The 22,838-nt window shown below is 43.7% G+C and overlaps 1 protein-coding gene across 1 annotated transcript; it reads right to left on the reverse strand.

Annotated features, from left to right (window-relative positions):
• Positions 1–262: 262 nt before the first annotated feature.
• On the reverse strand, positions 263–12,182 carry pck1 (phosphoenolpyruvate carboxykinase 1 (soluble)). Its single transcript, XM_088337072.1, has 9 exons — positions 11,889–12,182; positions 8,266–8,510; positions 2,503–2,891; positions 2,241–2,428; positions 2,004–2,166; positions 1,701–1,925; positions 1,486–1,617; positions 1,038–1,133; positions 263–891 (listed from the first exon to the last, which is right to left on the reverse strand). Exons 2-9 carry the CDS (start codon positions 8,487–8,489, stop codon positions 434–436), a joined length of 1,875 nt encoding a protein of 624 aa, XP_088193198.1. The 5' UTR covers positions 8,490–8,510; positions 11,889–12,182; the 3' UTR covers positions 263–433.
• Positions 12,183–22,838: the final 10,656 nt, after the last annotated feature.

Consider the following 22,838-nt stretch of genomic DNA (forward strand, 5'->3'; position numbering starts at 1 on the left):
CTTATTTGTTTTTGCATCATCCATTAAACCCTGGTCACCCTGGAAGGGGGATGATCTCATGTGCGGTCTCTTCTCAAGGTTTCTTCATTTTCTTCATGTTGAGGTTTTTGAGTTTTCCCTTACCTTCATGTAGGTTTTAGATCGGGGGATTGTGTCATGATAGTCTGTAGTTCGCAAAAAACTGTGGTCTGTGCAGCCCTTTGAGACTCCTTGTGAATAAGGGCTATACAAATAAAGATGACTTGACTTGACATGAAATAATAAAAACTCAAAACCGAGGTGACCCTCGGATTTTTTTTTGTTTTCAAACAGAAGTTACAATTTAATAGCTATGAGCAAGAAAAACAATATTGCTACTGCTGGGAGTTAACATATGCAAAAAAATGGATATTGCAAACCTTTAGTTGGCAATATTGACTTTTTTTTCCCATTTTCAAATCTGTTTGATCCTCTGCTTGAGAAGTTCCAACTGTCTTGCCACCTCATCTGGAAGGTCCTCGTTCACCTGCGTTGCAAAGTACTTCCCAATTTCCTCCACTTCCTTCTCCCAGAATTCGCTATCCAGAGCAAAAAGTTGGTCCAGGTTTACTGGGTCTCTCAGGCCCTCTAGGTTTAAGGAATGAGGGCATGGTAGGTAGCCAACAGCGGAAGGCACTGCTTCAGTCTCCTTGTTTAGCCGGCGGAACATCCAGTCCAGTACACGGATGTTTTCACCAAAACCAGGCCAAAGGAAACCGGAGTTAGGGCTTCTGCGAAACCAGTTGACATGGAATATCTTCGGCAGCTTGACATTAGGACGTTCTGCCACGCTCAACCAATGAGACAAGTAATGGCCAAAGTTGTAGCCGAAGAAGGGACGCATGGCGAACGGGTCATGCATGATCTCTTTTCCTACAATCAGAAATGAGTGGATAGCATTTGACTACCATTCTTTCCGTGAAGTAATTTTATTTAGGGAAATGAAGTCACTAGTGTATTTTGATTATGTTTCAAGTCGTACCCTTTTTTTTCCCAGGGGTCATATGTTAAATACATACCTTTATGTTCAGCTGCGGCAGTAGCCTCTGAACGCATAGCAGCTCCGACAAACACACCATGCTGCCAGCTGAATGCTTCATAGACCAGTGGGACCCCTGTGTATGAGGAAGAAAATTTGAGTCATGGACCGTGCCAATTTTGCTAGGCTTCTTTATTGTCAACAGTATGGTTTTCTGTTTCAGAGTCCACATTTTTTTAATGATTAACCATTAGGCAGAGATTACACTGGAGATGGCATGATATTTCCTTGATAAAGTTGAAGACTGCAGCAGTAGAAAAGGAAGTCCAAGCTTTTCTACTGAAAGTTCTGCCCTCCAGACATATAACATGGATGGTTCAGCATCTGTATTGTCCTGTCTCACACAATTCGATGCGACTCTAAAACATGGTATACCATACTAAAGATACCACCAATAATGACTGTGACCCAGTGTTTTGCACGCTCACCTTCAGGTCTGCGTCCACCAAAAATGATGGCTTCAATAGGGACACCTTTGGGTGATTCCCAAAGTGGGTCAATGATGGGGCACTGATCAGCCGGAGTACAGAAGCGGGAGTTGGGGTGGGCACAAGGTTCTCCTAAATAAACAACTCAGGTTAAATTTTCATAATTGATCATCCTGCTTTCCCCCCTCTATTTAATGTTTTTTCTCATCTCTCACCATCATCTTTGCTCCAAGGTTTGTTCTTCCAGGAAGTGATGGTGACATCCTCAGGCAGTGCCTCATCTATGCCCTCCCAGTGTACACCCCCATCGCTTGTTTCTGCTACGTTTGTAAAGATAGTGTTCTTCACAATCGTGGCCATGGCATTGGGGTTGGTTTTAGCTGACGTGCCAGGTGCAACTCCAAAAAAGCCATTCTCTGGGTTGATGGCTCGCAGGTTACCTGATTGGAAAAGGATTAATAGGAGTAGTAAGAAAACCAATTTTCTAAGAGGACCAACTAGTCCTGATGATTACTAACCTTGGTGGTCAAATTTCATCCAGGCAATATCATCTCCCACACACTCGACCTTCCAGCCGGGCAATGTGGGATTTAGCATGGCCAGGTTGGTCTTCCCGCAAGCACTGGGAAACGCTGCTGCCATGTACTTTTTCTGACCGGCCGGGTTTGTAATGCCCAAAATCTGAATGAGATATATGTCAAAAACAATTCTGAAGTTGAGCCCTGGCTGAAAAACTGAGCAGTCAATCCTCATACCAACATGTGCTCTGCCAGCCAGCCTTCTTCTTTAGCAAGGCGGGAGGCAATGCGCAGGGCGAAGCACTTTTTGCCAAGCAGAGAATTTCCACCGTACCCGCTCCCATAAGACACAATCTCCCGACGTTCTGGGATGTGGGCGATCAGTGTTTGCTCGGGGTTGCAAGGCCAGTTGTTCACCAAAGGCACTGGAGACAGGAAACATGCAGTCTAACTCTTTGGGCAGACAACACGGATCAAGTTTTGAGAGAAGTACACTCACTTTTAAGTGGCAATGGGCAGCCAACGGAGTGCAGACAGCGAACAAAATCCCCGTTCCCGAGGGTGGCCAGAACTGCCTTCCCCATTCGGGTCATGACCCTCATGCTGGCCACCACATAGGGTGAGTCAGTCAACTCCACACCGATCTTGGATAGCGCTGATCCAATTGGTCCCATGCTGAATGGGATCACGTACATTGTACGGCCCTTCATGCAACCCGGGAAACGCTGCTTAATAGCTTCGTCCAACTTATCAGGTGACATCCAGCGCCCAAGTTGGCTGACTCCACCCTCCAGATTGGTGGGTACTGTGTCACGGCGGTTGCGGGTTACAATCACTGTTCGGCTCTCAACACGGGCCACGTCACGAGGGTCTGTCCTGGCCAGCCAACTGCAAGGAGAGATTAAATGGAAAAATGTAGTGGAACACTACAAGGAAAAAACTATTAATGAAATGAAATGATCTGCATTTATATAGCGCTTTTCAAGTCAATGACTTCCCAAAGCGCTTTACATTGTGCTTCACATTTCCCAATAGCGGCCGTGATCTGTGCAGCCATGTAAGGCGCTAACCTGCTTATTGGGGGTAATTGGGGGTTCAATGTCTTACCCAAGGACACTTCGGCATGTAACACGGACAAGCCGGGATTCGAACTGGGATCCCTTAATCCTAAAACGATCGCTCTACCTCCTGAGCTACTGCCGCTTCACTTCCATAAGAACAATGTCCTGTCACTGGCCCCTTCTGTGAAGTGGTTCTACATTTTTGGGGAGAACTTAACAACTAAAAGCCGTACACAACTACATGCTGAAACACTTGATATTTTATCATTTTTACTTGAGGGCCAACCACCATGAATTAACTAGTTTAGACATCAGTATTTGAACTCACACAGGGTATCATGTCCAAGTGCCAGTTACGGCACATGATCAAATTTTTAATGGGCCACGGTGTCAGGGTGGACCAGAACAGAGCAGGAGACCCCAGAGCGTTCGTTACAAGTCTTTTATTTGGGGAAGCGTAAGGGTTAGCGGGAGACGCGATGACCGTCGAACGTCAGCAGCAGCAACGCCGTGAAGACCACTTCAGAAGACGTAGCCAATCGTAGCGTGGGACGGAGGCAGGTCGAGTTTACCAGGACTGGAGAGAAGATCGTAACGTGGGACGGAAGCAAGTCGAGTTTACCGGGACTGAAGAGAAGATCGTAGCGTGGGACGGAAGCAGGTCGGATCGGAGGCAGGCAGGCAGAATCAGGTAAACAAGAAGGCACATGTAATCGGGAGAGTCATACGGGGTACAGAAGTAATCCTCAAACAACCAGGTCTCGGCGTAGCGTGCTTAAAAAGGGAACATAAACCAATCAGGAAGCGCATTCCCGCGCGTCAGATGATTACCCCAGGTGGCTCCACTTGGGTAATCATGACAGAACCCCCCCCTCAAGGGACGGCTCCAGAAGTCCCACAGGAAAAAAAAAATTTAATCCAAGACACGTCACAGGGAAACACAGGTAATCGGGGAACTATGTAACAGCACAGTACCTCTCAGAATCTCTCCGAATGGAGGGAAGCCCCCTCATCAGCATCCGAAGGGGCGGCAGAGGGTGGGTCCGGAGGGCAAACAGGAAGAATCAGGACCGGCGATTCAGACAGGACAGGCAGAATCAGATCAGGCAAGACAGAGGCGGAGACAGGACAGGCAGAATCAGAACCGGCAAACAGAGCAGGCAAGACAGGACAGGCGGAATCAGAACAGGCAAGACAGGACAGGCGGAATCAGAACCGGCAAGACAGGACAGGCAGAATCAGAACCGGCAAAAACAGGACAGGCAGAATCAGAACCGGCAAACAGAGCAGGCAGAAAGGACAGAATCAGAACAGGCAAGACAGGACAGGCGGAATCAGAACAGGCAAGACAGGACAGGCGGAATCTGAACAGGCAAGACAGGACAGGCGGAATCAGAACAGGCAAGACAGGACAGGCGGAATCAGAACAGGCAAGACAGGACAGGCGGAATCAGAACAGGCAAGACAGGACAGGCGGAATCAGAACGGGCGGAATCAGAACGGGCGGAATCAGAACGGGCAAGACAGGACAGGCGGAATCAGAACGGGCAAGACAGGACAGGCGGAATCAGAACAGGCAAGACAGGACAGGCGGAATCAGAACAGGCAAGACAGGACAGGCGGAATCAGAACGTGCGGAATCAGAACGGGCGGAATCAGAACGGGCAAGACAGGACAGGCGGAATCAGAACGGGCAAGACAGGACAGGCGGAATCAGAACAGGCAAGACAGGACAGGCGGAATCAGAACAGGCAAGACAGGACAGGCGGAATCAGAACAGGCAAGACAGGACAGGCGGAATCAGAACAGGCAAGACTGGACAAAATCAGTACAGGCAGACTGCAGGCAGGCCGGAGAGTCGAACAGGCAGGCAGGCCGGAGAGTCGAACTGGCAGGCAGGCCGGAGAGTCGGAGTGGCAGGCAGGCGTCGGAGTCGGACTGGCAGGACGGGGAGTCGGACTGGCAGGACGGGGAGTCGGACTGGCAGGACGGGGAGTCGGACTAGCAGGACGGGGAGTCGGACTGGCAGGACGGGGAGTCGGACAGGCAGGCAAGGGAGTCATTGCGCAGTCATATGGCCGATGGGGTGGCAGGGAAGAGGCCTTAGCTTTACTGAAGACCTCCCGTAGGTGGTTGTAACAAACTGGGAACTTGGACAGATTGGGTGAAGCCCTTGTGGAAGTAGAGTGACCCGGGTCAGGAGCGGCTCGCAGACAGGATTGGTGACAGTCCATGCCCCATTCTAGTATCGACCCAGTGCGCCAGTCGAAATGGGGGTTGTGTTGGACCAACCATGGATGACCCAGAACGAGGGGTTGGCTCGGGGAGTGAAGTAAATGGAATCGGATCTTCTCTTGGTGATTTCCAGACAACTGTAATTCTATGGGTTCAGTTATTTGAGACACGGTGCCTAACAGGTGACCATCTAAAGCCCGAGCAGATATCGGATTAGGAAGGGGTTTAACAGGTATCCCCATTTTGCGTGCGAGGGACAGATCAAGGATATTTACCTCAGCGCCAGAGTCAATCAGGGCTGGGAATGTCTGCGTAGAATCGGGGAGGAAGAGAGAAGCCTGGATAACGGGTCTAGCGTCTTTGGGAGCAGATACAAGGACTGAGTTCAATCGGACACCCACTACGTCCGACGAGCGTTGGCCTTTTACCGGACAGGTGGCCACGCGATGTCCCTTGCCACCGCAGTATAAACATAATTGATTAACAAATCTTCGCCGGCGTTCCTCGGGGGAAAGAGAGACCCGGCCCACCTCCATCCTTTCTTCGATGGGGATGACTGGGACCTGGTCCACCTCCATCCTTTCTTCGATGGGGCTGAACGGAACCCGGGGGTTTGGTACATTATTAGCTTCTTGAACTTGCCTGGTGACGGATTGGCTGGGGCCCTCCCTCTCTCGGCGTCTCGCCTGGACCCTACGGTCGATCCGGGCGGTCAAGTCGATAGCGTCGTCAAGTGTTACCGGAGGAGCGTGGGATACTAATTCATCCTTGAGATAACCGGACAAACTGTGGAGGTAGGCGTCGACCAGCGCCTCTTCGTTCCAGTGACTCTGGGCTGCTAGTGTGCGAAAGTCGATGGCATAGTCGGCAATGGAACGTCTCCCCTGGCGGATGTTCATGATCGAACGGGCAGCGTCGACCGATGAGGAACCTGAATCAAATACTTTAATCATTTCCTGGCTTAGCAAACTAAAAGAGGTGCAGGCTATCGCCCCCCGTTCGTATTCAGCCGTTCCCCAAAGGCGGGCTCTTCCAGTAAAATGATTTATTACATAAGCCACCTTCGTCTTTTCGTTCACAAAGGTGCGCGGCTGTAGATCAAAAATTAGTCTGCAATTTATGAGGAAGGGGCGGATCTGGGCGGGCTCTCCACTGAATTTCTCTGGCGAACCTACTCGTGGTTCAACAGGCCTGATCGGAAAGGGGCGGAGCCGGACTTTGTGGTCGGGCTGCCAGGGAAGTGTCGCACTGTTGCTCGAACAATTGCTGGTGACGTTGTACTTGCCGAACCAGTGTGGACACGTCATGGGCCATCTGTTGTACCGCGCCTTCGGTGTGCAGCAGGCGCTGTAGCGCGGATTGCTGCTCGGCATTTCCGCATTCTTCGGAGGTGGGAAAAACGTCGCTGGATCCATTCTTTGGTTCGAGTGTTCTGTCATTTCATAGTCGTCAGAGGGCAGATGTACGAACGCGGGGTCCATTCTGGTCTGAGGATTCTGTCAGGGTGGACCAGAACAGAGCAGGAGACCCCAGAGCGTTCGTTCCAAGTCTTTTATTTGGGCAAGCGTAAGGGTTAGCGGGAGACGCGATGACCGTCGAACGTCAGCAGCAGCAACGCCGTGAAGACCACTTCGGAAGACGTAGCCAATCGTAGCGTGGGACGGAGGCAGGTCGAGTTTACCAGGACTGGAGAGAAGATCGTAGCGTGGGACGGAAGCAAGTCGAGTTTACCGGGACTGAAGAGAAGATCGTAGCGTGGGACGGAAGCAGGTCGGATCGGAGGCAGGCAGGCAGAATCAGGTAAACAAGAAGGCACATGTAATCGGGAGAGTCATACGGGGTACAGAAGTAATCCTCAGACAACCAGGTCTCGGCGTAGCGTGCTTAAAAAGGGAACATAAACCAATCAGGAAGCGCATTCCCGCGCGTCAGATGATTACCCCAGGTGGCTCCACTTGGGTAATCATGACACACGGCTTCTGTCATAATATAAATAATATGCCCCTGCCACTAATGTTGACCGCAGTATAAAATAAATTTGAACAAAGAAATTTTGAAAAATCACAATTTCACAGGATGATGGCAGTAGCCCTTTGGCCACCTTGCACTTGACTGTGAGAGCCACCACTTCCAAGACAAGTGGAAATTTGAGTATTTTTTCCACCGAAATCCGAGAGAACTGCTTCTGCCAAGAGAGTGTGGCTGCTTTCAAAGAATATAATATCAAGAGGCACTACCAGACAAAACATGCTGACGACAAAAAGCTAAAAAAAAAAACGAACACCGTGAAAGGGTAAAACCACTGGAAGCTGTTTCAACGATACAGCAGCGCTTTTTCACGAGACCCTGCGAGTCAAATTAAAATACTACAAAGGCAAGATACGAAGTTGTGATGCTGATTGCACTGCAAACCTTTCACAGGGGGTGAATTTATGAAAGACTTTTTAAAGAATGCCAGGCTGAATAGCCAGCCCACACACATATTCAGCTTGCCCAAATCGGCTCGCTATCAGAAAGTTTAGGACACCCCTGACAAAAGGAGTGACAAAAGTGCTTGGGTAAAAGCAGGAAGTGAAATTCAGTTTAAACACATAGAAAAAAAATCCTTCTTTTAAAAACAAATTGGGCCTCTTTCAAATCATACACACGCACTTTTGAGAATCCCAAAGGATTAAAAAACAAGTGATATATGGACAAACATATTTGGAAACTGACAGGAAGTAAAAAGTAGAGAGAAAATGGGTAAAAAGTGTTGATTGAATGTCCCAATAGTTCGGTCTTACTTTTGTAAAATGTCTGTTTATCTACTTCCAACGACGAAAGACTGACTGGTTTCACTGGTATACCTTCAACTTTTACATCTTGTACATGAACTACCATAACACCTCCAACAAGCCTTAGCATTCCAGATTCTTTGCAGGCATTTAACATTGACACTTACACATTCACATTTACACTCCACCCACCAGTTGTGATACTTGGGCAACTTCTTGATCAACCCCTGTTCCTCCAGCTCTGCCAAGATAGTCTGGTTCTCCTCGTCAGAGCCATCGCAGATGTGAAGGGCGTCCGGCTGGCACAGCTTCACATTGGTTTGGATAAATTCCCTGACGGCTGGGCTGAGGGCTCTTAACTCACCCTGTACTACCCGAGGCCCGTTCTGCTTTGACGACTGTAGCTGAGGAGGCATCACGATTGACTGGGTGACAATCTTTAAGGGAAAGGATGATGAGGACAAAATATTGGTTAAAATGATCTAACTGTGAAATTGTTAAACAAACCGGCCCTTCTACCAACCATATTCTATCGACCATAAGACGCACATAAAAGTCTCTGATTTTCTTCAAATTGTGCGGCACGCCCTATCATGCAGTGCGCCCTGTGTGATACATAAACCAGCTTAGTGCCCTTAGAATTGGATGCCCGTCCCGAGAATGGAAGGTCACAGATTTGAGCCTCGGCCAAGTCATTGACTAACAATTTCTTTTGGTGAAATCAAATGTTAATGTGAGATCGTTTATATTTCCAACTAAATGCGACTTGTATGTGATCTTCTGTGACTGCTTTACATCTCCTTTGTCCAGCTTTTGCAGAAGAGTAGACGTGATGTCACATAAAATCTGCCAAAGTACTCATTGATGCTTACGCCGTAGCAATTTGAAAGTTATTGTTATCGTCTTGGTGCTTTATTTTCATTAAATTGTGTCATTCCTCCATCATGTTGTAAAAACTTCCAGCAGATTATGATAAAAAGAATGGGTTTTCGACGCTTAAGCTAACGTGTCTGCCAGAACTGTAGTTAGAGCTTTTGCAAAAAAGATCATATGAATAAGAAATTTGACCTTTTACTGGAGATTTAGCAAAGTTGTTCTGGTCAGAAACAAAGGACCAGGATTTTGACGGTTATGTCTGATATGGATTACAGGTAAAGAAACGACCAGCTCTCTTTTACAATTTGATGATGATGATGATGCTTGCTGGACATTGTAGAACAAGGTCTCCAAAGTGAGGCTTGCAGACACCAGGTAACCCTTTAAGTACATCTGAGTAGCCTGCGGACAGGTTCTGAAAATAGCTAACCAGTCACTGAGATAAATTTTATTGCAATCATAAAATAAATTGCATTTACAGTTAACATGATGTATTAGTGGTTGACTTAACTCCTAATAATTACAGCCTGGTAACATAATACAAAGTTTTTGTTTTATTTTATAATGTTCATCAAAATGGTAGCCCCTTGAGCCAATCAGTAACAAAAAGTACCTCTCGGCTTGAAAAAAGTTGGTGATCAGTTGGTGTATTATTTGTGATTGCAACATCCTTTGCTGTCTGGTAATCCTGAAAGGGGGATGCCACATATGCGGTCCCTTTTCAAGGTTTCTTCATTTTCCTCATGTTGAGGTTTTTGAGTTTTTCCTTGCCCTCATGTTGGTTCTAGATCAGGGGATGGTGTAATAATAGTCTGAAAAATAGTCTGTGTAATAACCGGTGCAGCCCTTTGAGACTCTTTGTGATTAATGGCTATACAAATAAAAATGACTTGACTTGACTTGACTTGACCCCTGTTGTAGAACATATAAACTATACATCAAAATGAATTAACAAGTATTCAAAATAATGGTACATATTGTATAGTAATTCCCTTGCTAAAAATACACTTTACAAAATAACTTACAAATAGTTAACATAACCAAATCCCACCAACTATGTAAAGAAAGAAAAATGCCATCATAACAGTAAGTGATTAAATGAAAGACACTCTACCCTGGAACGCCACACATGAACAATATGTTGAGCTGCTAATCTGTAATGTAGGGGTCGGGAACCTATGGCTGGCAGGCCATGTATGGTTCTTTTCATGAGTAAACCTGTCTTAGAAATAAAGGTTAACTGATGCACATTTCTCTTTGGTTATTCTAGGTTGGGTTCTTGGAAGCCAAAGAAATGTTGAATTATCCCTTGCTTCAGTCTAATATAAATAGAAAACATTCTCAAATACAATTAACAGTCATGGTGTCACACTAACAAACACCGTTTAAGAAGTGGGTCGCTAAGAAATCCTTTAAATGTAAACTAATTAAACTAAGTATATTCACTGTTGATATACTTTATGAAGAAACCCACAGATCAAACTGTAAACACCTCAAAACATCAGCAAACCACTCAGAGCAATTTGATTGGGTAAGCGGTAGAGGTGGACTGATCTCTGCACACAGATCTCCCTTGGTTCTCTCGCTCAGTGCGGTCTGCATCAAAGTTAAATACAATGATATCCTTATCATTTGCAGTATTTTGTGACATTTGTACAAAAACAGTTTGCTTACAACTTGTTTTGAAACCATAATTTGGGGTAAAAATGACATTCAAAATGACCCTCAACACTTTAAGTAACTACTGGAGGGAGACACATCTTGAGTGGTATTAATTATATTGATATGTGACACAGGCATCTGGAATTATTATCAGTGGTGGGAATAATGCTGTTACGGATAAGGCCACTACGTAACGTCGTTATGGTTTCAGTAATTTAACTAAGTTTTTTTCTGCTGTTACAACGCCGTTAGTTACTGACAATCCAAAGCGGTTGGTTACTATGTATAAATTGAGACGAGGGGTGTTAAAGTGGACGGTTGTTTAGGGGTCACCCCCTGCATGCTCAATAACAACATAACATTGTGGATTATGTAGTTATTATGTTATCAAGCGCATACCATCACGTAGCGAGAGGGATTGGATAGTACCTTTATATTGTTTTACTGTTGACGTTTGTTGTGAACAAAATATCTAAAGTGCATTTTGCCTATTTCTACTTGACTAGTGTTTTAGGTCGTGAGTGAGATTTTTTTCTTTTGACACTGCAGTGTTAAACGCACTTTATTCTGTTTAACCATTTCCCTTTGTTGTGTGATAATACTTGAAGTACAGTAGCATATGTCAACTTGACCATTTACCCCGGGTTGTGAGAGTTAGATTTAACCTATTAAACTCACTTTATATTGTTAACTCCTGATTGTTATTTTATGCTGTTATTCACTGTATATTTTTGTAGCATTTTAAGTGTAGGATAAATATTTTGCTGGTGAAGTGCAAAATAGATTACAAGGTTCTATAGCACAACTACCTGTCTGTTCTTTTCTAGTCAACTGACTTGAATACTGCTCAGAAAAATTCAAATTCTTTGACGTACAACTTATTTTTAAAGAAACAAAAATAGTTGCTTTCCCTGGTAACCAGTTACTTTGACTACAGAGTAATTTAGTTACTAACTCAGTTACTTTTGGGAAGAAGTAGTGAGTAACAATAACCAATTACTTTTTGAAAGTAATCTTATTTCAGAGATTTTATCACATCATCTAACATCACACAGTGAAATGAAATGCGCTGAAAATTTTCATTTTGCCTGGAGAGCAAGTATAGCAGTTTAGTTGAATTTTGTCTTAAAATATATGTTGTGGCTCTCTCTAACAAAAAATTCTAAATATTTCTGCTTTTATGGTTCTTTGGGTCAAAAACTTTCCCAACCCCTGCTGTAATGTAACAGAGAAACTACTAGCGATCCATACAGCAGTGAAGAAAAATAGTGACTCACCTGACTTCTTTTCTTGTATCCGCTGTTGTCATCTGCTGTGTGTGTCTTACCAAGGTGCACTCTTTTTATCCATAGTGACAACACACCAGTGGGTGGGTCCGGGCCCCAGCCCGACCCAGCCTGGCGGGGGCCACAGGAGGTCTAATGCTCATCTGGGTAAGCTGCACTTTACAAGGTGAATGATTCATTCAGAAATCATCCAAGCCGCTGACTGGAGCTGTTTGTGAAGGATTTAACAGTTTATTGATTACTGATCATCTTATCAAACAACTGTGCTGCTTACATAAACTATCACATTTTGAGAAGAACTTGCCCTTGAACTTTGACCCTGTTTCACGTCATTTGACAAAATGATGTCATTAGAGGAACATGGGGACCTGTTTCAGAGCCAGTGGAGAATTACATGCATGTTTACTTCATGTTTTATTTATCTTACTGAATGCATGTCCAAAGTCCGGCCCGGAGGCCAGATACGTCCTCTGTCATAAAATTTAAAATAAGTGGCCCGCCAGATTTGTTGACCACAGTAAGAAGTTGTAAGCAGATGAGCCCACCCCATCTCACATAGCGACTGTAAATAAAAAAAGGAAAGTTGACTGTGAGGGCCACCAATTCAAGGACAAGTGGAAATTGGAGTCTTTTTTTTTTTTACCCAAATCAGAAACAACTGCTTCTGCCTAAATTGCTAAAAGACTGTCGCTGTTTTCAAACAATAGAATATCAAGAGGCATTGCCAGTCGAAACGCGCTGACTACAAAAAGCTAACTCGAAACAAGCGCAGTGAAAAGTTGAAGCAACTGGAAACTGTTTTAACAGCACAGCAGTCCTTTTCCACGAAATCCGGTGAGTCAAATGAAAATGCTACAAAGGTCAAGTAAAGTCATTTTTATTTGTATAGCCCTGAATCACGAAGAGTCTCAAAGGGCTTCACAGATCATTACACTATATTACACAGACTATTTTCAGAATATTATCATACATTCCCCTGCTCTGGAGCCGACGAAAAGAGTAGGTTATTCATATGCTATAGAGTAGAAGTGAGTTTTAAGCTTAGATTTAAACATTTCCACTGAGGTTGCAGATCGGATCTCAGGGGGAAGAGCATTCCACAGCACCGGTGCCCGGATGGAGAACGCTCTCGAACCAGCAGAACACTTCTTTGCTCTTGGGATCACCAGAAGACCGGCACTCTCAGAACGTAGGCTTCGGACCGGGACATAGGGGGAAATCAGATCTGAAAGATAAGAGGGAGCAAGTCCATGTATGATTTTGTATAATAATAAAAGAACCTTGAAATCACATCTAAGGCTAACTGGGAGCCAATGCAGGTTAGCCAAAATCGGTGTGATGTGATCGGACTTTTTTGTCCTAGTTAAAAGCCTCGCTGCGGCATTTTGTACCAGCTGAAGAGACTTGATTCTAGACTTCGGGAGACCAGAGAGTAGTGGATTACAGTAATCGAGACGGGAGGTAACAAACGCATGAATTATAATTTCCGCATCCGACTGAGACAGTATAGAACGAATTTTAGCAATGTTACGAAGATGGAAGAAAGCGGTTCTAGTAATTTTCTTTACATGCATTTCAAAGTATAGATCAGGGTCAAATATGACACCTAAATTTTTAACTGAGTCACTCTGTGTGATGTGACATTTGTCAATGTTCACAGCAGTTTTTGAGAATAAGTCACGGCATTTAGATGGACCAATGACTAACATTTCGGTCTTTTCAGAGTTAAGACGCAAGAAATTGAGTGACATCCACTCTTTTATCTCAATGAGGCAGGCCTCCAAATTTCCACAGTTTAGTGTGGCAGATTCCTCCAACGGAAGATATAGTTGAGTGTCGTCTGCGTAGCAGTGGAAACTGATATTGTACTTGCGAATAATATCACCTAATGGAAGCATGTAAATGCTGAAAAGAAGGGGGCCAAGCACTGAACCCTGCGGAACACCACAGGTAACATTAAAGGGCTCAGATGTCATTTCGCCATATTTAACACAGTGCGTCCTATCTGAGAGGTAGGATCTGAACCATGAGAGGATGGTTCCTGAGAGACCAATCCATTTTTCCAACCGTTCTAGTAGGAAATTGTGGTGCACAAAGGTGAGCAATGAGATCGCGACGCTGATCACTAAGTACTGCAAACCTTTCACAGAGGGTATATTTATTAAAGACTGTTCAAAGAATGACAGGCAAAATTGACTTACTTATTTTCAGCATGCTTTTCCAAAAAGTTCCCAAAAGTTTGGACACCCCTGTTTTACTGTGTGTCTTAATCAGAGGTGGGTAGAGTAGCCCAAAATTGTACTTGAGTAAAAGTACTTTTACTTTAGAATGATATGAATCAAGTAGAAGTAAAAAGAAGTCATCCAAATAATTTCTTGAGTAAAAGTAAAGTTTTTGGTGAAAAAACTACTCAAGTACTGAGTAACTGTATCAACCTCTTATTTATTTATTTTGTAAAACATACATTAAATCAGATCACCTGATCAAAGTCCATCCAATTAAAAATACATTACAATTCGTTTCAAAATAGATTAAAATAATCAATGTAAATTCAGGTACTTTAATAGACATTAAAATTATAAATAAACCAAAGACATGTTTAAAGCCTCAGCACAGGCTCCGCAGGCAGAACAACAGGGCTAGCCCAGGGGTCGGCAACCCAAAATGTTGAAAGAGCTATATAAGACAAAAAAAAAGAATTAAAAGTCTTATATAAGCCTTCAAATGAAAACAACACATGCTGTGTGCATCTTTATTATAAGTTGGATGCAGCGTTTCCTGTGGAGAATGATGTGACCACTCTGCTGCATACACCGCCTCAAGTTTAACTTTGAAAAAATATTCAGGAATTACGGAATGTTTAATTGTTTTGCTAATAAAAAAAAAAGGAATTAAGAAATAAAATTCCTGATTTCATTTTTATTTTCATGATTGGAAAATACAATAACAAAGGTGCATAATGTGCCAATTATCTGGGCAACAAAGAGAGTGCAATAAAACGCATCATGCATTTATAGAAATTAAATTGCAACCCTTTGAAAAGGTACATTTGATCACATTAATACAGTCTAAGTTTGATTTCTATGCAGTTATTTTTCCCTTTTTACCCTTGTGTTCCGTGTTGAGTCACGTGCGCGCACACACACACACACACACACACACACACACACACACACACCAGTTTGATACCTAATCTATAAATCCATTGCTGTTATCTGATTAAAATATTTAATCGTAAATTCATCAGTGTAGTGTTACTTTTATCAGCTGTTTTGAAATTTTAGCGACAATTTTAGTTCAATATTTGGACTAAACTTATGTAAGGCTCTCCTACCTCCTCCTACCACCAGAGGGTTCCAACCAGGGTTTGAACTGGGCACAGGTGTCCCATCACCACACACTTCTGCCCAATTATCCTGCACCCTTCAGAACATGTTGATCTGCACTCTAATCGGTTGATTTTTATTTTTCCTCATCCACTTTTCACCATCAATACCATTATATTTTTGCAGTTCCACTCTGGTTTCTGAGGTTTGTTTTTGTTTTTTTTTTGTTTCAGACAGTTCATTGTTGTTTTGAATATTTGTTTGTTACTTTATTGATGCTTTTTCTATTAAATGCCATTTTTTGAGCACCTTCCATCCGGCTCCCTGGGTTTGGTCCCCTGCAAAATCACACAACTTGATTCTTTATCTGAAATTTTGTCAACCTCATTAAATTGTTCCCAGTCAAGTTTTATTCAACTACGAGTAAAAAGTAAAATCAATTGTGTTCTCAAAGCCCTTGCCCGAACCCTTGCTTCTCATTGGATATCCTATGCTATAAAGCAGGGGTCGGCAACCTATGACACGCGTGCCACCGCTGGCACGCGAGGGGTTACTCGCTGGCACGCGAGCTAAAAGCAAAATAATAATGATTTTTTTTTTTTTTAATTTAAAGCGCATTTACCTGAAATTTAGACATTTTCAGTTGCGCACCGTGTTATTTAGAAGCTTTACTTCAAAAGCGCTATATGAATGCAGACCATTTACCATTTACGTTAGCGCCCCTCCGTGTGTCAGTGCGTGTTTGCACGGCGCCTAGCAGAGGAGAGATCCGTGTTTTAACCCAGCCAACGAAACACACACGCGCGATTAATGAATGAATCATGACGGCTCCTCGAGCGAGTACATCTCGTTCTTTCCAGCCAGCAGCGTGGACTGGGGCTTTGTGCAAAAAATGACCGTGCTGTTTTTTGCATCATGCCTCGAGAGCGTTGTACCTCGCTCATCAAGTGTTAAATGTCATTATGAGACGAAAAATGAACATAAATTCAAGGCGGAGACATTAAAACGCGCTGCTGAAAACACCACCACTGAAGCTATCTAACAAATTGCTCACTGAATAGCAAAGCACGGAAAACCATTTACTGATGGCGAATATTTTAAAGAAGCGTGTGTGTACGCGCGTGCGTGTGTGTATCCATGTTGTATATTTGGACTGGTGTAAAATGACAGCTCTGTTGGATATTAAAAAAATGTTGTACGAGTCATTAATCTTGACAATGATGTAAACAGTTCATAATAGTTAAAAACTACGAACAACAGTGTGCAAGAGTCAGAATACTGAACTGGAATTCTATACAATTCTTTGCAGCTTTTCCATATTAAAAACAAAATACATTTATGAACCTGTACTTAGGGCCCGGTCACACAGCCGTTTGCGTCTGTATCGCGTGTAAAATTTTGCGTTTTTTTTTTTGCCCGTGGTTGCCCGCGATGGAAAATGCGCAAAATTGGCCAACCCGCTGTTTATCGGTGGTATGCCCGCAAAACAGACGCCGGCGACTGTTCCGCTTCCTCATCGTGTCATTTTCGCGTCATTTTCTCGTGTGGACCACGGGTATAAAAGCTGCCGAGCCGGCGTTATGCCGAGAAATGCATCCTTGCTACTACAACCACTTTTACCTCGTTTTATCTAACTTTTATATCACTTTTAAGGAATTTAATGACGAACATATAACCAAAACCACTTCGTCTTGCATTTGTTGGGAATGTAATACAACTTAAACCATTCCGTCTTTGTATTTGTTGTGAATGTAATCGAACGGTAATGCACGCCGTATACAAATCACTTTTGAGCAGGTAACATGTTTATTTTGCCTTTTTTTATTCAAATCGCTCGTATTGAAACTGTTATGCAATCTACCATCAAGCTTATTTCTGCATAATAAGCTTTACGGTAGAGTGCATAACAGTTCTCAAAAGTGATTTATATACGGTGTGCATTACCGTTCAATTACGTTCACAACAAAAACAAAGACGGAATGGTTTAAGTTGTATTACATTCCCAACAAATGCAAGACGAAGATGATTTGGTTATATGTTCGCCATTACATTCCCTAAAAGTGAGATAAAACGAGGTAAAATTGGTTGTAGTAGCGAGGGGATGCAAATCTCGGCAGGGATGCATTTCTCGGTATAACACCGGGCTGTAGAAATCATAACCGCTCAAGGCACAGTCCCGTGAAGATCAAGATTTCAAGCTATGGCACCGAAGAAGCCAATATGTTATTACTGTAATAGTTTTTCATTTTTATTTTATTATCTTGTTATGAAATGAAAATAAATGTCAAGGAATAAAAATGGATTAAGACGAGGTCACTACGGTGACGGGGATCCATATCCACCCCTTGACGTCTCGAGCACAACTGACGTGTGCTCGGCAAATCGCGCTGTATATACGCGGAGAAAGGCGTTTGACCGTCACACGCGTAGCACGCTAATTTCACGTAATAACACCGCGATACAGGAGCAGAACATGCTATGACCGTGCTCCACCCACGATTACCCGCTGAAATTTTGCGTCCTACCCACGTGTAACCACGCCCTGGCCGCGGCCATAGCACGTCGTTCCGCGTAATTTCCGCGTCATTACCTCGTGTGTACCACTTGTGCTGCCCGCGGTTAACACGTGGTGTAAAGTTTTGAGCAGCACAAAACTTTTTCGCGCTGCCAACCGCGTGTGAATTTCCGACCGCGTGTAAAGCACTGTTGTATCTCGTCTGTATGGCGATCTCAAAGCGTTCAATAGCGTCCGTTTCACAGGCAGAAATTTCTGGCCGTGATTCAGCCTCTATACAGACGCAAACGGCTGTGTGACCGGGCCCTTAAACCCAATTGTTTACTGATAGCCGATGCCAATACCTGCCTTCTGTAAGATATTGGTACATGCGACGTGCTCTCACCATTAAATATTCAAATGAAATTATTCGTAAAATAAATAGTAAACTGGCATCAAATACATAAAATATATATGTAAGTATATAAATATTTTTTTTAATTGGCACAAAGTGTCGGGCGGACCCAAATACAGGACACAAAGGGACGGAATATAAGAGATGTACAGGCGGACGTTAATTTAACAGCAACAACAACAAAATACTTGGAGAAAAGGGGGTGCGTTACCGTTACCGGAACTGCTGAGGAGGAGATCGTAAGGAGGAAGCTTGTGAGGAAAACTAGAGAAAGGGGTCTTGGGGTGATGAAAATCTTAAAAGGGAAATTTGGAGGTACCTTTAAAAAAATATGGTTTGAGCGTATGAGCTTGGGACAAAGACAGAACTGAAGAAGGTGGTTGGCATGGCAGGTCTTGGAGCTGGTGAACTTGGAATGAGGAAGGAATTGGAGAAGGACGTTGTGGGAGAAGCTGGTCGTTTTGGCAAGGAAATGTCTTCAGGAATCAAACTGAATTAGAAACTTGAGGTGGGAGCCCAGAGTATCTATAGTAGGGTTGTATAAATGTCTAATTAGAATCACCTGGGGTGTCATTAACTGTCATTTTTTCAGAGGAAAGGAAACGTTATGTACTAAAAGTATCAGTATGCCTTATTGGCATGGATGACAACTGAAGATTTGAGTAAACAATTTTGGGTATCAGACATTCTTACATTTTTACTTCAGTCTACACAGTGAACAACACTTCTTTATTAGTTTGCCAAAAATTCACACTTATTTCAATCCTTGTCGTTGTTTCTTATTTATTTTAGTTTTCATTAGATGCTAAGTATGTGTTGGCAGAAACATTTTGTTCCCTTTTTGTTGACAAAATAAAGACTAGTTTAGTGAGCCAGGAGGGTATTCAATTGCAGTTGCACATTTTAAACTCCATTATAAAAGAGGCATCAGTAATTTGAATTTAATTGTCTTGATTTTCATTGCTACCTATGTAGTGAACATTGTTTGCAACTAGATTAGACATGACACTCCCGGGAAAAAATATAATAAAGACTTAAAAGAGAAAAATAAGATAAAAATATAAAACAGGAAAAAACATTTACAGGGTAATGCTTGAAGTCTGTCCTAAGTTGTAATAATAAGGCAACAAAAGTAGTGCAATAACATATACCAGCACAAGAAAATTACCAAATAAGTTGATAAATAACAGTACCCATTTTTTAACGCAACTTTCAAGATATATATTTTTCATAGTTTTGCACACTTTTTTAAGGTGATGAACCTAAGGGGCCGGTCACACAGACATTTACGGCTGAATCACGGCCAGAAATTTCTGCCTTTGAGGCGGACGCTATTGGGCGCATTAAGTACGCCATTCAGACGAGATACAGCGGTGCTTAACACGAGGTCGGAAATTCGCGCGCGGTTGACAGCGCGAAAAAGTTTTGCGCTGCTCAATTTCTCAGAGCGCGGGCACACAGCCTTTCACGAGCGTATTGAGGCTGAACCACGGCCCGAAAATACTGGCCGTGAAGCAGATGCTGTTGAGCGCTGTTAGACGTTTTGACACCGCCATATAGACGAGATAGAGCAGTGCTTTACTCGCGGTCGGAAATTTTCACGTGGTTGGCCGCGCTCAAAACTTTTGAGCTGCTCAAAAGTTTGAGCACGTGTTAAACCGCGTGCCGCACACGTGGTCAACACGAAGTAATGACGCGGAAATGACGCGGAACGACGTGCTCTGGCCGCGGCCAGGGCGTAGTTACACATGGGTAGGACGGGAAATTTCAGCGGGTAATCGTGAGTGGACCATGGTAATAGCATGTTCTGCGCCTGTATCGCAGTGTTATTACGTAAAATTAGCGTGTTACGCGTGTGACAGTCAAACGCCTTTCTCCGCGTATACACAGCGCGATTTGCCGAGGACACGTCATTTGTGCTCGTGACGTCAAGGGGGTGAACATGGATCCCCGTCAGCGTAGTTTCTCTTCATTTCGAATAAATCTTTCGGTGCATTCGCAGCAGGGCTATAATTCTGGGACCTTAGCTTGGCCTTTTGGTTGAGAGTAGGAGTCCCGGCTCCTAAGCTTTGTAGCGTATTATGAACTGATCAATAATGGATAATGAATAAAGAAGATAGAAGAATCACCCTTAACCCCCCCCCCCGTCAGCGTAGTGATATCGTCTTAATACATTTTTATTTATAGGCATTTCTTTTCAAGATAATAAAATAAAAATGATGCCATAGCTTGAAATCTTGATCTTCACGGGATTGTGTCTTGTGCGGTTATGATTGCTTACAGCCCGGTGCCGAGATTTGCTTCCCCTCGCTAATGCAACCACCTTTACCTCGTTTTATCTCACTTTTGGGGAATGTAATGGCGAACATATAACTAAAACCACATTGTCTTGTATTTGTTGGAAATGTCATACAACTTAATCCACTCCGTCATTGTTTTTGTTGTGAACGTAATCGAACAGTAATGCACACCGTATATAAAATCCTCCACCCCCCTCGCGTGAACGCGCATTCTGCTGCGCTTCCAACGAAAGCGCTCGTATTCTATATAAAACGCTTTTTTAAACTATAAAGCGAGCTAATTATAACAATTGGGAGATCCTAGTCTATATAACGCGTTTATATAAACAATAAAGTGCGATCGTATTCTACAAAATGCGTCTGTTGACGTGGATGAAAAAGTCACGCGAGGGGGTGGGGCTTTGTGGGTGTTGCGTAGGAGTCGGATTTGGGCACAACACCGGCTCGGGAGCTTTTATACCCGTGGTCCACACGAGAAAATGACGCAGAAATGACGCGATGAGGAAGCGGAACAGTCGCCGGCGTCTGTTTTGCGGGCATACCACGGATGAACAGCGGGTTAGCCAATTTTGCGCATTTTCCATCCCGGGCAACCACGGGCAAAAAAACCCCGCAAAATTTTAGCCGTGAATTAGCCGCAAACGGCTGTGTGACCGGCCCCTAAGGAAGAAAGTGTCTCTGAGCCTGTGAGTCCTTGATAACATACAGGCAGTAATCAACAGAGCCATAAGATCATTGGCTGTTGTCCACCCAGTCTAGAAGACATTGCTGGCCTGCGATAGCACAGTAGAACCATCAACATCATGAAATATTCTGTTGTGGACCCGAACGCAAGAAGCATGGCAAAGAGCTAAAAAATAATGTTACAATTTTTACAATATCCTCAACAAAGTCACAAACAAATGGTCAACAACAACAGCAAAACTGCCAGGATCAGATAAACAAACTAAACCTGAAAAATCAGGATGAACACGAAAAAGTGATAGTTGATGGATAAAGATGAAAATGACCTGACACTTGGTGCAGTCCAAAATGTCCTTATAAACGGCCAGGCTAATTAGGGACAGGTCTGGGGTGATTAGACACACCTGTCCCAATTACAAACCCATTCGGCGCCCTCTGATGGATGGAGACGCCCCAGACTCTTCTCACTTTAGCCACTAACTCTTTCATGAGTTGTCCTCTGGTATGCACTACAGGCCCCTAAAACAAAAACACACACAATACTGTGAAAATATATATGTATATGTATATGTATATGTATATGTATATATCTTGCAACTCAGTCAGGAATTTTGGTTGCTGCTAATGTTATTTGATTTCATTAAACTATTAGTATAACTTGAGCTGGTTCAAGCACTACCTTGTGAATATTTGTGCCTGTTTATTTGAGAGTCTTTAATCTTATTTTTTTCTATAATTTCTTTATTAAATGTATTAGGGTCTGTTGTGTGTCCACCCACCAGAGGGTGTTTTTTAATGGGGATAGTATTAAGCGGCGCTGCCACAAGCGGCTGCCTTTTCTAGCAGCTGCCCTATTGTTTTATTGTCTGCTCCTATCTTCGGTGTTTTTTCTTCCCGTTTTGACAACTACACTATGGATTACTTCTATCCTATGGACATGGGTTTTAACGCACAAGAAATGCGTGTATTCAAGGAATTTCAACTCCTTGCCCTGAAGAATTCTCGTGCCGGCGTGATGAAGGGGCCTATCGTGGAGGAAGAGCCGGAGCTAGCGAAGCGGCTAGCGGCGTTATAAGTCTTTGGTACCATCCGTAATCATGGTTAATGCGAACTCACGACCAAATAAGATCATCGAGACTGGTGGAAAACATCGAAGCGCACAGGGAGCGCAGTTGCTGTGTTTTGCGGAAACGTGGCTCACGTTTAGCATTCCGGACGCTAACGTGTAGCCACCCGGAGCTACCCGGAGCAATCCGGCTTCAACACCGCTAAACAGAGGCACGAAAGCCGGGGGGAATCGGAGAGGAGGCGGACTTGCTAACACGAGGTGGTGTATCCCTGGATTTTCACAAAGAAAAGTTTTCCATCTGCCGCAGGGATGTCGAAATTTTTGGACTGGCGTGACGTCATCCACTTCGCTACAAGCACCCCTAGGGCATTATGTTCATCTGTTAATAAACAACAGGGTAGACTGCTGGAAGTGTGAATTTCCCCACAGGGATGAATAAAGTATCTAGTATCTATCTATCTATCTATCTATCTATCTATCTATCTATTTTTCAATCAACCCCTGTCCCTAATTATCCTGACCTTTCATAAGGACATTTTGGAAAGCACTCAGGGTCGGGTGATTTTCATTCTCCACATCCATCATCCACAATTAATACCTGATTTGTGAGGTCTGTTTTTGTTTCTGGTTATGACGGTTTTAGTGCTGTTTTT

This window comes from Urocampus carinirostris, chromosome 6, assembly GCF_059441175.1.
Source record: "Urocampus carinirostris isolate Australia breed hairy pipefish chromosome 6, RoL_Ucar_1.0, whole genome shotgun sequence".
Classification (NCBI taxonomy): Eukaryota; Metazoa; Chordata; class Actinopteri; order Syngnathiformes; family Syngnathidae; genus Urocampus; species Urocampus carinirostris.